This window comes from Ambystoma mexicanum, chromosome 9 (assembly GCF_040938575.1).
Source record: "Ambystoma mexicanum isolate Mex_15411 chromosome 9, UKY_AmexF1_1, whole genome shotgun sequence".
NCBI lineage: Eukaryota > Metazoa > Chordata > Amphibia > Caudata > Ambystomatidae > Ambystoma > Ambystoma mexicanum.
Genome location: NC_090931.1, coordinates 64,510,473 through 64,526,625, shown reverse-complemented (window position 1 = coordinate 64,526,625; position 16,153 = coordinate 64,510,473). Strand labels below are relative to the sequence as shown.

The 16,153-nt window shown below is 46.7% G+C and overlaps 1 protein-coding gene across 13 annotated transcripts in view; it reads right to left on the bottom strand.

The window, feature by feature from the left end:
• The window catches only part of ARHGAP32 (Rho GTPase activating protein 32), a 1,621,198-nt gene that overhangs the window by 825,425 nt on the left and 779,620 nt on the right, over positions 1-16,153 (bottom strand). For all 13 annotated transcript variants that reach the window (XM_069614162.1, XM_069614164.1, XM_069614161.1 and 10 more), the window contains one exon: positions 10,288-10,396. In XM_069614162.1, the coding sequence (XP_069470263.1) occupies positions 10,288-10,392 (105 nt within the window). In that variant the 5' untranslated portion in view covers positions 10,393-10,396. The remainder of the gene's footprint in view (positions 1-10,287; positions 10,397-16,153) is intronic.

Sequence of the window (16,153 nt, the reverse complement as noted above, 5' to 3'; positions counted from 1 at the left end):
AGAGGCGCTGATCCTACAAACTAGAAAAGACATTCAAAGAAGGCAACCCCTATATGACATGCGTGGTATGGGGAGAAAACATTAAAGGCTGCTGAGAGCAAGGGCCAAGGCGCAGAAACATTGAGGGCTTCAGCAATGAGCCCCCATTTGTCGTCCGGTTCTGCAGGACGTTTCCAAAAGTGTAGGGGGAGATTGGAGACTGTAGAGGAGGGCGGGCTTCCCAGAGAATGCAGAAGATGAACCATGGAGACTGAGAAAGGAGAGTCAAAGTGTGCGGAGGAGAGGAAGGGGAAGAGAAGTTCAGAGAGCAAGACATGGACATTCCGTAGAGAAATGAATTGGTCATCAGCCAAGGGTTTAGTAGAGGAAGAGTTTGAGACAAAAAATGAGTTGGAAGGGGGCGGGACGATGATTAGGAAATAAACCTTAATCTACAGGAAAGTGCTAACAGAACAAAACAAACAAAAAAGAGGGCTGCTTTTGAAAAGGCGTGTTGCAATTTACAGACAAATTATGGCTAGTAACAGGCCTCAAAATGAAAATCGCGCCTTGAAACACTTGTGGATAGGTGCGTTATAAATGTCATATCATATATATCATAACTTGCCATTCGCCATCGGAGAATAGGGAAGGGCGTGCTCTCTGCATGTGTAGGACTGACTGGGAGAGTAACTTTTCTTGCCTGGCTAGTAGCTTGCAGCTTGACACTTCTAGCCCAGGATGGTAGTGTGCAAATGCAAGACTGGCAGGCTATTATAGGGAGCTGGCGCTTGTGGTGTCCTTTCCAAAGGGAAACCACTTCCCAGTGTTTTTTGCTGGTGATGCCACAAAAGGAAGGGACTCAGTCTTTTGATAAAGAACAATAATGCTAAAAAGTATACACAGCGCCGAGGGAATTGCATCTTTCCCCCACAAGTGCATGTGAAAAATTGCAGAGCTCGCACTCGCAAAACAAACCGCCTGCAGGCATTCAGTGCATCAAAGGGAGTCTTACTGTTATGTTATTTGGCATTTATATAGCGCTCTATATATCACTGGTATGACCTCAAAGCGCCGGTAGCTTGAACGCCCTCGGGGACCATAGTCCAGGTTAGTTGAGACAGTAAGGTGTCAAAGAGTGCTTGGGTCCACGGGTTATGTGTGCAGCTGATGCGATTGCTAGATGGTAGCTGCGTCCTAGCATTAGGTGTGGTGGCATTTTGATATCGGCTGAATGTGTGCACTCTGGAGGGTGGACACCAAGACTGGGTTCTGGCTGCGTTAGGCCTGCGTAGGATGCTTGTGTGCAGCTAGGCAGAGGTTCGTGGGGTAAAGCTGCGTTTTATCAGAATGTTGGGTGTTCATGAAGTATTATTCACATGTGAGCAGCTAGGCCAAATTGATTGAGGGGTATAGCTGCGCTCTAATTGCGTGTTGGTGTAGGGTAGAGAGTAGGCATATTGATAGGAGAGGACAGTGTCTGAGTGGAGGTTTCGATTGAACGCGCTTGCTTTTCAGGATTCCAAATGGGCGTATTCAGTGTCGTCATTGCTCGGGATCTCTTTGAGCATTTGAATGCAGGGTCTCAGAGCCTTAGATGGTCTTCGTTGGTATTATGGAAAGAGCCAGGTTTAAAGAGCCTTGCGGAAGGCCATGAGAAATGGGTGTATCAGATATTTGGGGGGAGCAAGTTCCACAGAGTTGGGGCCAAAAGGTGGCTCCTCTGATCCTGACAGAGTTAGAGGTTGAAATCACTAGAAAGAAGGCAGAGCTTTATCTTAGGGTGCGAGATGGGAGGTCCGGTATTATCTTCTCTTGTAGGTACGTTGGCCCGGTCTTGTGCACCGCTTGGTAGGTAATGCATAGGCTCTTGAAGGTGGCCTTCGTCTGACCGGGAGCCAATGGCAGGTTCGGAGAGCGGGTGAGATGTGGTCACTGTGTCCCAGGGCGAGGAGGAGTTTGACGGCAGCCTTTTGGGCTGTTTGGAATTTGTTGAGTTGATATGCCGGTGCTCCTAGGTACAAGGAGTTGGCGTAGTCCAGTCTCGACATAACAGACATAACAGCGGCAAATCTATTTGGGTAGGAGAGGTAGGGAAAAATGCATCTGAGAAGTTTGAGGTGGGTAGAGACAGCATTTTGAAACATTTTTGATCTGGCGGGAGAGGGTTAGGCCAGAGTCCATAGTGCAGCCTATGTTTTTTACTATGTTGGAGGGACGGGGAGGTGGCCAAAAGGGAGAGGGCCATCGGAGCGGTCGATACCAGCCTTCAATCTTATGTTTAGGGACACAAAGAATATAGAACTTAGCCCAGAGAAAAGACAGGGAACTTGTGGATATGGTGAACAATTGCTGCAAAATGACTAAAAGTGCGAAGGACGCCTAGGGCTTCAACTAGTTAATTTTTTATTTAAAAAAACGACAAGGCTGTCCCCTTCTGGCGGATGGGTTTGAGAAGGTCACAAGGATAATTCAATGTAATATATGCATTAACAGATAACCAGACCTTTGTGGATTCCGACACCATGACAATGTGATACTCCTGCTTGATAAGAGTGTAGGGATTCAAAATTCTAGACAACAAAAATGACATAACAAACCATGTGTCGACATCCTACAAGCGGGTCAAGAAAACGATATGTTGGAACAAAATTCCCCACAAAAGAGGTTGAGATTCTAAGCGGATGTGTGGCATCAGTGGTTGAATGAGGCATCTGAGGTGACATTATCCACCAGAAGACAAAGTAGTCAGTGGACTAATGTCCCAGAAAGTGTGGAGCTCAGCGGGGGGCGGTGGAGACACGGGGAGCCCTGTGAGGGAGGAAGCGCCTCAATAATTCATCACATCTCAGCATTAGTGGAAACCCATACCAGAACATGGCAAAGCACCAGAGATGGCTAATTAGACCTACATGCTGGCTGGTGTTACAGCAAAGCCTGGCATTGAAAATGAGCCATCAAGTAAACATTTAAAAAACAAATTGTTTAAAGGAAAAGAGCACTTTTACAAAGTCACACAATGGTGTGAATTGGGGAGGGAGTCCAGTCAAAAGAGGAAACCTTCACAATGTAACAGATTTGCATAAAAGCAGATCACCATTGGCCCAAGCACATAAAACCCTGCCTGACAAGGCGCCGGCAAAGAACCAAACAGCAAGTCAGTAAATAACCCCTCACACCAGCGCTTCCCCCTGGAAAGGGGTGCATTTCCACTCACTCCCACTTTTGGAGGGTTGGGAAAACCGCCCTCAACGTGAGATCCAGGGGCCGATTTCCAGAGCAGCGCAAAATGTGGGAAAATCTAGAATTTGAACTTGGAGTACCTGATGAGCCTGGCACGAAACCCCATCTCCCAAACCCTCGAATGAAACGGGGTCCAGGATAATGTGCTCGGGCAGGTGCGGCAGTCTCCCAAGGAACCGACTGACCAGTGGGAGAAGGTTCTGTCAGGTCATTAGGTTTAACTCCATGCCCGGGGGGCGTCTCTGCCCCCAGCATACTGTTAGGTAGCCTCCAGCTTACGTTCAATGGACGCCGAGATCCATTTTGTGACATTTCCACTGTGGCCACAATCGCTGCTTCCGGTGGCCTGGCCACTCGCTCACAACCACATTCTGGAATGGCTGTGGTCACCATTACCAAAGTTTCAACATAGACTAAAATCACCACCATCAAGTCACAACCTGTCCCTCAACAATCGCATCTGATACAAAGAGGCCATTTCAAGGCAAGTCGATAGCACAGATTATGTGCGCTTTCATATCTAGGCCACCAGTAAAAACAGCGTTGAAGGCGTTAGAAGCAGGGCTTCGTATCCTAGGGCTACTCACTGGCTAATCTCAAAGGAGTTGCAATTTCAGATATCCGTGTCTGCGTGCAGGAAAACCAGCACGGTCAGCAAGAGGGTAACAGAAGCGTCAATCCATTGTTAGCACATAGAAATCGTTATTGTCCTCCCTTAGCCAAACAGAATGTTTAGAGTCTCTCAATAATTACTGGTATTGACTGCATTCGAAACATTCTGTGGGTGCCCACTATCTAAATATGTATGGCAAACACCTACCTTAAGCTTAAGCCCAACAAGACTGAATTCAACCTCATCGGTCCCCTGCCAAAAAAACAGCACTTTCCGAAATTGGCTTTAAAATACGCAACTGGGAGGTTTCACCCAGCGACTGTCAGACTCAGCCAAGTCCTCAGGCTTTATTGTCAACAGAAGCCGCTCCTCCCAAAAGCTCATCGCAAAGAAAGTCCAAACCCTGCAATATCAAACCCTGCATCCTCCACATACGAGTTCTGTCGCGGCTTCCCACAATGATGGAAGCAATGCCTCTTAACAGGGCTCCCAACCATGCATCTGGCCCCCCTCAAGGCTCTCCACCAGGACGCAGCCCACCTCATTACAAGTGCCCACAAATTCAACAACATCCCTTCCCTCCCTGTGCAAGATTAACTGGCTCTCCCTCCATGCCGGGATCCTATTCAAAACTGCTTAAATCGTCTACAAAGCAATCATGAACGGCATGCCGACCTACCTTGCAGCTAAACTCTACACATCTGGAGGCTCTCATGCCTCCTGTAGCAAATCCATCAAAAGGTTGGAGTCAAAGAGAAGACCCGCACGCAGTCCTTCCACACCCCAGCCCTCTGGAACTCCATCGCCCTGCAGGTTCGGAATGCCCTCAACATCCTGTTGTTCCGCAAAACACTAACATTGCGCTCCCTCCATCAATACATCCCACACGGCTAAATCTATGCATTTCTGCCAACAGTACTGCACTACTGTCCAATAATGGCCTGCTCAGTGCTGGTTTCCACGTGTGGTACTGCACTGTGCAGCTTCGAAGCCAGGTACACGCTATAACCAATAAAATAAAACATATTGGAAAAAGGGAGTTTCTGTTCTGTTGGAGGTGGGCGGGGTGCAAGAGGACATATTCAATAGGGCGGCACTTCTCGTCTGTAGGGGAAAGCGCCACGCTATAGGGCTCATTAGTCTTCCAACTGTAAATTAATCATTGACGTATTTATAATTGAAACTCAAAGGTCATGTGGTTGATCGAGGGAACAAAGAGGAAAATATGGTTTTATGGAGCATCTTAAATATTGAACATGTGTCGTCCTCCCTCCCCCCTGCCCCCAGCAATATGCTGCACAGCAGCAGAGCATATGCTGAAAGGTCACTGAAAGGACAGGGCATCACACGCTTTACATATTCTATTTTCCTGTCGCATGTGGTTCTGGAATCATATTTCTATCCTGGAAATATACATAAAAACAAGGGTAGCGATTTGTGCGAGTAATAACTCTAGACAGACTAAAAACAACACCATGGACTAGGAGCACACAGCGCCTCCTGCAGGACTGAATTATAGAAGCAATAACGCCTGCGCTTGACGCGGAGGTGACCATCAAGAGCGTTGAACTTAGTCCAATGTGATGACTCTTATGATGTCATCCCTTCTCCCTAAGGGGGAGAGCCTCCCCAGGATGGCGGAGAGGTGAGGCTGCTACCCTGTGGTACTCAGCAGGTGTATCACATGGGGAGGGACTCCCCCTCTGGGACAGTGGTCGAAGTGAGCGAGAGCGGTCGGAGCGGTGCTCATCTACTTATTTAAATTATCTTTTACAGCTCCTATACTTTTATTTTAAAAAGAAACCGTTCCGGAATGGTTTCGTTTTAAAATAAAAGTGTAGGAAGAAGTTGAAACCTTCACTTTCAGTGCAGTGCACTGAACGTTCCCTTAAACAGCAGGTGCACGTGTTTGGGGGGGGGGGGGTGTATTATTTGGGGGGGAGGTTGTGGTATTGTGTTTGTGGGGAGCGGATGCAGGCCAATGGTGAACATAGCTCCACTACTACTTTTTGTACACTTCGACCACTGCTCTGGGATAGAGGGATGCATGAGAGAACACGGTACCCACAACATACACCACTCACTTACCATCACACTCCCCCATCCTTATGACCCTCTGCCATGTATTGTTGTTCCACAGCTACTCCTGTAACAAGTACTGAGACAAGGAAGAGCAGGGATGAGATACAGGAAGTCTTAACTACAAATACTCTGACAAGGAGAGGGACAGAGCACTAAAGAATCATCTGCAAAGTCACACTCCAAAGTCACACTCCGCATACTAGACAAAGCAGTATGCCGAGTATAAAGAGAGAAGGAGGACTAGTAGTCTAAGCAGAACCTCCCTGGAGGCACTGCGAGGAAGCTGGCAATCCCGCTGACCAGAGGAGAAGAGCGGCTGCCTGGGACGCAAAGTTGGAGGCTCAGGCGTCCACATCCGGTTTCCCGTGGAGAGGCAAACACTGAGGAAGAGAAGACAGACCGCGAGAGGTGCCGGGTAAACAACAGGCTTTGAGAAATGCGTACCAGGTACACAAGAGAATGTTGCAGAGCTGAAGCACATGAACCGGAACAGGAGAGGGCGACTGGGAAGCTGCCAAAGATCACAAAGGACCCCGAGACCAACAGAGAAGCACCAGAGGATACCAAGAAGGTACCAGGGCTGCCAAGATCTTAGAGGGGGAAAAGAGACATTCTCTGAAAAGGGTAAGCGACCCTACCATACAATTCCTTACCTGGCAGGATAGTGAACCAGGTAAATTAAGAAATCCATATCAGAAAGGCCGCCAGGTCTAGCACCCGTAACGAGAGTCAGAGGAGCACTTCCTTGGTGCTACATACTCGAGGCAGTACCGGGCAGGCTAGTGAACTCAGCCTGCCCAAACAAGTTAGCATGAGAAAGGCCAGTGAAAGGGAGTCATTCCTCCTGGCACTGCAAACTACACTGCGAATCCTGAGAAAGGCCAGGGGAAGAGAGCGACTCCCCCCTGGCATTGCAAACTGCAAGAGCCTAAGGCAGGCCAGGGGAAGAGAGTCATCCCCCCTAGCACTGCAAACTGCAAGAGCATAAGAAAGGCCAGGGGAAGAGAGTCATCCCCCCTAGCAATGCAAACTGCAAGAGCATAAGAAAGGCCAGGGGTAGAGAGTCATCCCCCCTAGCACTGCAAACTGCAAGAGCATCATCAAGGCCAGGGGAAGAGAGCCACCTCCCTCCCAGCACTGCAAACTGCAAGAGCATAAGAAAGGCCAGGGGAAGAGAGTCACCCCCACTTGCACTGCAAACTGCAAGAGCATACGAAAGGCCAGGGGAAGAGAGCCACCCCCCCTTGCACTGCAAACTGCAAGAGCATAAGAAAGGCCAGGGGAAGAGAGTCATCCCCCCTAGCACTGCAAACTGCAAGAGCATAGGAAAGTCCAGGGGAAGAGAGTCATCCCCCCTAGCACTGCAAAGAGCATAAGAAAGGCCAGGGGAAGAGAGTCATCCCCCCTAGCACTGCAAACTCCAAGAGCATAAGAAAGGCCAGGGGAAGAGAGTCATCCCCCCTAGCACTGCAAACTGCAAGAGCACAAGAAATGCCAGGGGAAGAGAGTCACCCCCCCTAGCACTGCAAACTGCAAGAGCATAAGAAAGGCCAGGGGAAGAGAGTCACCCCCCTTGCACTGCAAACTGCAAGAGCATAAGAAAGGCCAGGGGAAGAGAGTCACCCACCCCTTGCACTGCAAACTGCAAGAGCATAAGAAAGGCCAGGGGAAGAGAGTCATCCACCCTAACACTGCAACTGCAAGAGCATAAGAAAGGCCAGGGGAAGAGAGTCATCCCCCCTAGCACTGAAAACTGCAAGAGCACAAGAAATGCCAGGGGAAGAGAGTCACCCCCCTAGCACTGCAAACTGCAAGAGCACAAGAAAGGCCAGGGGAATAGAGTCATCCCCCCTAGCACTGCAAACTGCAAGAGCACAAGAAATGCCAGGGGAAGAGAGTCACCCCCCCCCTAGCACTGCAAACTGCAAGAGCATAAGAAAGGCCAGGGGAATAGAGTCACCCCCATCCCAGCACTGCAAACTGCAAGAGCATAAGAAAGGCCAGGGGAAGAGAGTCACCCCCCCCCCTTGCACTGCAAACTGCAAGAGCATAAGAAAGGCCAGGGGAAGAGAGTCACCCACCCCTTGCACTGCAAACTGCAAGAGCATAAGAAAGGCCAGGGGAAGAGAGTTATCCCCCTAGCACTGCAAACTGCAAGAGCATAAGAAAGGCCAGGGGAAGAGAGTCATCCCCCCTAGCACTGCAACTGCAAGAGCATAAGAAAGGCCAGGGGTAGAGAGTCATCCCCCCTAGCACTGAAAACTGCAAGAGCACAAGAAATGCCAGGGGAAGAGAGTCACCCCCCCCCCCTAGCACTGCAAACTGCAAGAGCATAAGAAAGGCCAGGGGAATAGAGTCACCCCCCTCCCAGCACTGCAAACTGCAAGAGCATATGAAAGGCCAGGGGAAGAGAGTCACCCCCCCTTGCACTGCAACCCCCCGCAATTTGAACTGACTTGTCAAACTAATAAAGGTCAGGGGGAGGGAGTTATTCCCCCTGACAGTGTGAAACCCAGTGAATAACTTGAAGAGGGTTAGAGGGGAGGGAGTCATCCCCCTAACATTTGTGAATACAAGAGACTTTCTGTTATATTTCGCCATTGAGGAGAAACAACCTGAGAGAACTTTTGAAGACTTTTTGAGTTAACCCTTTTGTGAAGCGAGTTTTCATCATCTGAAGCTGAAAATTGGTCGACCGTCCAGAAGAAGGCAGCCATTCTTCTGGACCAAGAAGATCACCACTTTCCTTCGTTTAGGTTAGAGGTAAGGGACGGAAAGGGGTTTTGACGCAGGATGGTGGACTACTTGCTATGGACGGATGTCCTGACGGAATCCGTAGCTTGGTTGAGGCAGGGAAACCCCACTTAGTAAAAGGGTCAGGTAGGTTTTTTTCCCTTTATTTTCTCACAAATAAAGGTTTTTTGCAACCATCATGCCACCTGTGTGTCAGCCTCGTACTTCTGCACCTTTACGCCGAGTACACGACTAATGAGCTGAGAAATGGGCGTCAAAGGACCATTTGGCTGGGTCTTCCAAGCAGAACAGATTCTGCATCTGGAAGCACCGGGGACAAGATCTGCAATTACCCATCATCCTGTGGGGGCCACAGTAGCCAATCAGAGATGATCTAAGGACGCCGCCTTTTCAACATCCAAGACATGGAAGTGGTCAGAAAGGCAAACAAGAAATCTGTGGCGAGTCGACTGCCAACTGGTTTATTCCAGAATCCTGCCCAGCATCAGTGCGACTCATGGATTGCATAGGCTCACATCTTGGTTCCATAGTCACAAAAGAGTGGGTCACAAACTCAATGGCACACTTTAAACGAAACAGCAATGACCATGTGGCGGGCAGCGCAGTATCAGTGTACCACGTGTTATTATTGAAAATCCTTTGTCAATATTTAATTTAATCCAGCCTATGCAATCTGGCCAGCAAGCAACAAACCAACTCCAAACAAGCTTGCTTTTCCTATCAGTAGGAACATACAGCTATCATCATCGGAGAGCTCAGCCCCAAAAGGGAACCGGGCAATGAAAGAGGCAGCAAGCATGAGTGTTAGCAAGTCTTCAATTCTCAGAATGTTCTAGATTGGCAACACCCTAGTTATTTCAGCTCTATTCTATCACCCACCAGCTCATAAAGCAAAGAAGACCTGTAATAACTACAGAGAAATGAAATGAACAAGAACAGTGGTTTACAACCCTTGGCAAGCATTCATGGGAGATGTAGTCCAAACCATCTGGAGACCCGCAGGTCTGTGAAGTAGAAGGTACATGTGACTTATGCAATTCAGGAAAGAAATCAAACACTTTCTTCAAAGAGAACCTTCTTCACACCCCATACGATACCCCCCACAGAGCCAAGCCGCCCTCCTGATGAACACGGTTTACAGCCCCCCTCTTAATCACCTTTCAACACTATTACACTGCAGGCTGCATAGCTCAGAGGCAATGAATTCACCTTGAAACAAGATAATGCTGTGAGATGGATCCGATTCCTGGTGGAGCACTTAGAAGCTGGAGGCTTCTGGCATGTGGCGCTCTATAAATCACCAATAACCATGTCACTAAATAACTGTAAATGTTAACTATTCCTTGCTAAGGTTTCAATAAATGCTCTGTTGTAAGGCAGTGGTGGGAAACCTTCGGCCCCTCAGATGTTTTGGATTGCAACACCCACCCAGCTAGACTGTAGCCCGCATAGCCAATAGTGAGGAAACATCAAATATTGACCCCGCTTCTTGTAAGGACTGTCCCTCCCTGAAATCTAATGTCTGCCTGCAACACCTACTGATCAAGCGCTTCATTGCTTCCTGGGGCTACGGCTTGACTAAACAAGTAAATAAGTAAAGCGGAGCTGGCAGTTACCATAGCGCAGAGAGTCTCCTCCCAGTCCGGCCGCTCGCGCGGGTGGATGTTCCGCTGGAGTTCCGGGACAAAGTCATCCTCCTCCAGATGGTGCGAGGACTTCATAATTCTGTGGATAGAAAATTTGAAGGGATCAGAAAATCAGACTAATAAAGGCAGATATTGTAAAGGGTTTTTATACTGGCCTCTCAAATGCTAAGCGACAGGACAGCGGTCCGGGATACACAAAAACAAAGAACCTCCATCTACAAGTCAGACAACATGACGTCAACATGTAAAGGCTTGCCCCTACACGCATTGTCAATATCGACAGTGCATTCAACAATATTTGACAAGAAAATCTAACGCAGATTGCCAATTACAGCATGGAAATGCCTTATTAATATCAAAGCAACAAGCCTATCTTTGTACCCGATAATACACGGATACCAAAATGCAGAAAAAGATCACCAGCGTGGACCTAGAGCTCGATGAAGAAATACTCTGTGTTTGCAAGACATTCACATTATTTATTGACGCCGCTCGGTAGGATTTGGTTTCAAAGATGAATTAGTTTCCAGCTCTTTATTTCACCACTCAATGTACATTTTAAATTGAATAATGCAAGTTGCTCCAGAGCACCGCGAAACCCATCCCTTTCTCCCAGAAAGTCCTGCACTTATTAGATTGCATCTTTTCCCTCACTGGGCCATCGGCCTAGAGTGCAGAAGGTGATTGGTGGAGTCCTTAGTCATCGTGGTCTTGTGGACTTGCTATAACCAGTTCTTTAGAATGAGCTAAACTAGGAAATAGGTGAAAGTTATTTGGGTTTTAGTAACAATATTTTAAAGGAAAAGAATAGGCAACAAAAATGTGTAGATAAAACGTGGCCTTTCATTTTTAACTTGCAGATTTTCTATAGAAATGATGGTGGTTTTCCCATGCGTCCTCTGATCCATCTTTATGAACAGAAACGAGCTCCTACTACACTTTATGGAAGGGAAATGAATACTATGGCGAGTTGCGAGAAGACTGGAGGACTGTAGACTGCGAGGAATCGGGGAGTATACAGAGTATGATTTGGACTGTGGCAAGGACTGGAGAATGCAAATGTTGGTTAGATAAAAGTGAGAGATTTACAAAAAAAGGGCACCTGCTTGATGCCTTACTCTGCCCAGACGCGTAACATTGTGAGTAGAACAAAGTTGAGTAAGGACATGGGAGTCTTACTGCTGAAGACCAGATGAACCCACTCCTAAATAAAAACCACCTAGGAGTGGTGGTATTGAACTAGTATCAATAGTTGTGGCAAATATTTGACAAAACAGTTATGTGGGCTGCAATAGTGTTTTAATTAGATTGCAGCGGGTGTTTTCAATGCATGTGAATCTGGGTCAAAAGATACAACAGCCAGCGTACATTTTCAAGGTTGAGTAACCAGTTTGTAGCGTACAAATGCTAAATATTTGTGGTGTCAATCTGTTGCTTCCATGTCCACTAGGGTATCCTTGGGAAGGAGACCAGCGGACTTAGTGATGTGATAGCACATTTATCGGTGGACAATCCGTCAGAACAATGTGGGGTTGAACAAAGACAACAAAAAGACAACACAAAAAGTCAACACAACAGTTTTTTCGGCCAGGTGGTGAGCTAAGTGAGCTCTTGTGGAATGGCCTTCATCAGTACAAGATGATTTTGGGGGTGGCGGTATCTTTAGAGGTCGGGTCTTGGGAGTGCAGTGGCTCGGGTGGAGGCAGTGTCACTGTACACAGAGGAGTTTGAAGTCCTAGGTGTGTCCGTTCCTAAAGGTGACCTGAGGCTGGATGTAGCGCCAGGTAATCGTTGAGTAACGCTGTGTCGGTCCGCCAGGGTGGATGTGTGCGCCATTAATGGATCTTGTGCGTGCCTACAGACTCGCGACTGCAGCTGTTCACCTTCCGACCTTGAGTCTTCAACCCTGGCGGACCGACACAGCGTTACTACCTTCCACATCAGAGTTACCCTCTTATCCTAGCTCTAATGTTACATCTAGTTTACATCCCCCCGCTCTAACCTGCCTCTATCCCTTACTTTCTCTTCCTCCACTCTAGCACTTCAACTGTCATGGTTACATGCGTGGCACAGCTGGCCGTACCGTCTACCTGCACTTAAAAATTGCCAATGTGGGTTGTCTTTTGTGCATGTCCACCCATGTATTGTCCCCCGTGGCTGCTCAGTTTACTCTCCTCTACGACCTGGGCAGAATGTCCCTCAAACTCACCACATTGTAAGAAGCTTACTGCTGCCCGCCAACTCCCATTTCTCATCTAATGTATGTTCTTTTGTGATCAAAAGAGCATTGTTCCTCCTGTATATATGAAATAAATACATGAAATTTAAATTGTACCACAGAATATTTACCTTCTAGTTAAGGGGGCAGAAGAAGGTACAATTTTTTTAAATGTGCGCATTAGGGAACGAGATGCTTATTTGCACTTAATTGATTTTGACATTTATTTAAAAAAAACACAGCCCAATATAGGTCTACTTCTATGAGAGACCCGGAAATAAGGTCGCCTTTAGGATTGCCGGGAAGCTTATGAATGATTTTTGACTAAAATCTCTTTTCAGGAGTATGAAAAAGTTTATATGATATTTCGATAACATCAGATTCTTACTTCTGTTCATGCAGTGCTTCATCTACTTGTCCCCCTTACATCGGATTCGTCCCCCTTACATCAGATTCTTACTTCTGTTCATGCAGTGCTTCATCTACTTGTCCCCCTTACATCAGATTCTTATTTCTGTTCATGCAGTGCTTCATCTACTTGTCCCCCTTACATCAGATTCTTATTTCTGTTCATGCAGTGCTTCATCTACTTGTCCCCCTTACATCAGATTCTTATTTCTGTTCATGCAGTGCTTCATCTACTTGTCCCCATTACATCAGATTCTTATTTCTGTTCATGCAGTGCTTCATCTACTTGTCCCCATTACATCAGATTCTTATTTCTGTTCATGCAGTGCTTCATCTACTTGTCCCCCTTACATCAGATTCTTATTTCTGTTCATGCAGTGCTTCATCTACTTGTCCCCCTTACATCAGATTCTTATTTCTGTTCATGCAGTGCTTCATCTACTTGTCCCCATTACATCAGATTCTTATTTCTGTTCATGCAGTGCTTCATCTACTTGTCCCCCTTACATCAGATTCTTATTTCTGTTCATGCAGTGCTTCATCTACTTGTCCCCCTTACATCAGATTCGTCCCCCTTACATCAGATTCTTACTTCTGTTCATGCAGTGCTTCATCTACTTGTCCCCCTTACATCAGATTCTTACTTCTGTTCATGTAGTGCTTCATCTACTTGTCCCCCTTACATCAGATTCTTATTTCTGTTCATGCAGTGCTTCATCTACTTGTCCCCTTACATCAGATTCTTATTTCTGTTCATGCAGTGCTTCATCTACTTGTCCCCCTTACATCAGATTCTTATTTCTGTTCATGCAGTGCTTCATCTACTTGTCCCCCTTACATCAGATTCGTCCCCCTTACATCAGATTCTTACTTCTGTTCATGCAGTGCTTCATCTACTTGTCCCCCTTACATCAGATTCTTATTTCTGTTCATGCAGTGCTTCATCTACTTGTCCCCCTTCCATCAGATTCTTATTTCTGTTCATGCAGTGCTTCATCTACTTGTCCCCCTTACATCAGATTCTTATTTCTTTTCAAACAGTCCTTCATCTACTTGTCCCCCTTACATCAGATTCTTATTTTTTTTTCATGCAGTCCTTCATCTACTTGTCCCCCTTACATCAGATTCGTATTTTTTTTCATGCAGTCCTTCATCTACTTGTCCCCCTTACATCAGATTCTGCTTTTAGGAAGACCTTCCAGCTTATAGCGATTTTGCAATCCAGCAAAATGCAAAGAAAAAATTCTGTTTTAAAAAGAAAAAGCACAAAAACATACAGTTTTGAAAAAACACTTGTGATAATGCCAGTTTTTGCAAAAACTGCAGTTTCAAAAAATAAGCTACAAAAATTAGCTTTTTTGATGCAAGGAATGAAATGGGCAAGCACATCTCAGCATTTGCACCCCCATGAAGTAGCCCAATCCACAAAGGTCGTCAGCATGGGCTTACCTTATATGCACCCATGCAGGTGGCCTTTTTCACCTCTTTGCGTAAAATCAGGAATAGTTTCTGCAATCCTACGCGCCTGCTTTGAATAGGCATCGAGGTGCACAATGCATGACAGGGTCTTTCTTTTTTTTTTAAGTGGCACAGCAGAGGTAGGATTCGCTGTGGTCTTACTTGCATTGCTTTTCATTAAACGGGATAGAAATGCTTTTTTTGGATAGCATTTTACAGTGACAGGCCCCTTCTGGGCCCTTTACAGTGAAATGCGCTGGGAGCCTGTAGAACATATTGGCCGGAGAGCGCTTCCGACACCAATGTATTGATGGGGACTGGCCAGCGCATCATTTGCTCAGCCTCACGGAAATGCGCAGGTCACCTTTGAGAATAAGGTGACCTGCTCATTTCCAAAAATGGGTCATCTAAAAATAGCATATCCTCTGCTCTATTTTTAGTTCCCCCATTATTTTAAGGACCTAGTAGAAAATGTACATTTAAAAATAATAGTCCCAATATGAGAAGGAAAGGAGAGTGATGGGCAAGAAAGCAGAGGGGGAGCAGTGGTTCATAGGGGGAAGTGGTGGGCCAGAAAGCAGAGAGGAAGTGGTGAGGTGGTGGGACAGAAAGCAGAGAGGGGCCAGCAGACTACAAGGCAGAGGGAGCGTGGGCTACAGGGGGACCTGTGGGTCAGAAAGCAGAGGGGGAGCAGTGGTTCATAGGGGGAAGTGGTGGGCCAGGAAGCAGAGAGAAAGTGGTGGGGTGGTGGGACAGAAAGCAGTGGGAAAGCACAGGAAGAGCAGTGGGTCATAGGGGGAAGTTGTGAGCCAGAAAGCAGAGAGGAAGTGGTGAGGTGGTGGGACAGAAATCAGAGAGGGACCTGTTGGCTGGAAAGAGGAAGTGAGCTGCACATTGGGGGAAAGGATGAGGGAAGAGTGGAATAGAATGGGAGAGATCATGCAAGATGCAGAACTTGAGAGAAAGACTGGAGGACTGTAGACTGCGGGAGGAATTGGGGAGTGTACAGAGTAGGATGTGGTTTGTGGCAAGGACTGCGGAATGCAAATTGTGATGTGGCAGTGTGAAAAAGCATGCAAATATGTGCATGACAGTGTGAGAGGTTCGGGAGTGTACCTTGTGATGGGCAATTGGTAGGTGCGTGGGGAGTTGGTGAGAGGTGTGTGGCTGTTTGGGAATTAGAGAACATAGAAGGGGAAAATGTTCACCATTATAACTGAAAATTATCAATATAGTTAACATTAAATAGGCATGCACATTTAACCAAACATGTAGTGCAAAACATACACTTGACAAGCCAGGGACATCCAAGACCTATTAACAAACAATGACAACCTGGTTCTCTGGTAGAGCTGCACACTGCCTCTTTCCTGCAATGTGCCAATCTTACACCCTCCAATCATTTAAAGGTGTGCTGCAAAAATACTGCAACAAATAAATGTTTATACTGCAAAATTAGCTTTTTTGTACTGCAAAATGTACCATTTCATGCCGCAATATCCTGGAGGGTCTGCGGTAGAGGATTGGAGGAAAAGTGTCATTGTTGCGCTTTCATCCAGATGGGGCCATTAGGTACATTTTAGACATATTTGTATAGGACGCACTTATTGACTTGGTTTCCGTATGATTGCATTTCAACATTTTGTTTGCAAGACTTTTCGGAATACAGATGAGGTTTGGATACGGTTGAGGGGAAATCAAATATCCTTGATCATTGTAAAAGTATGTTTGCAAGTTTAAATATTTATTATA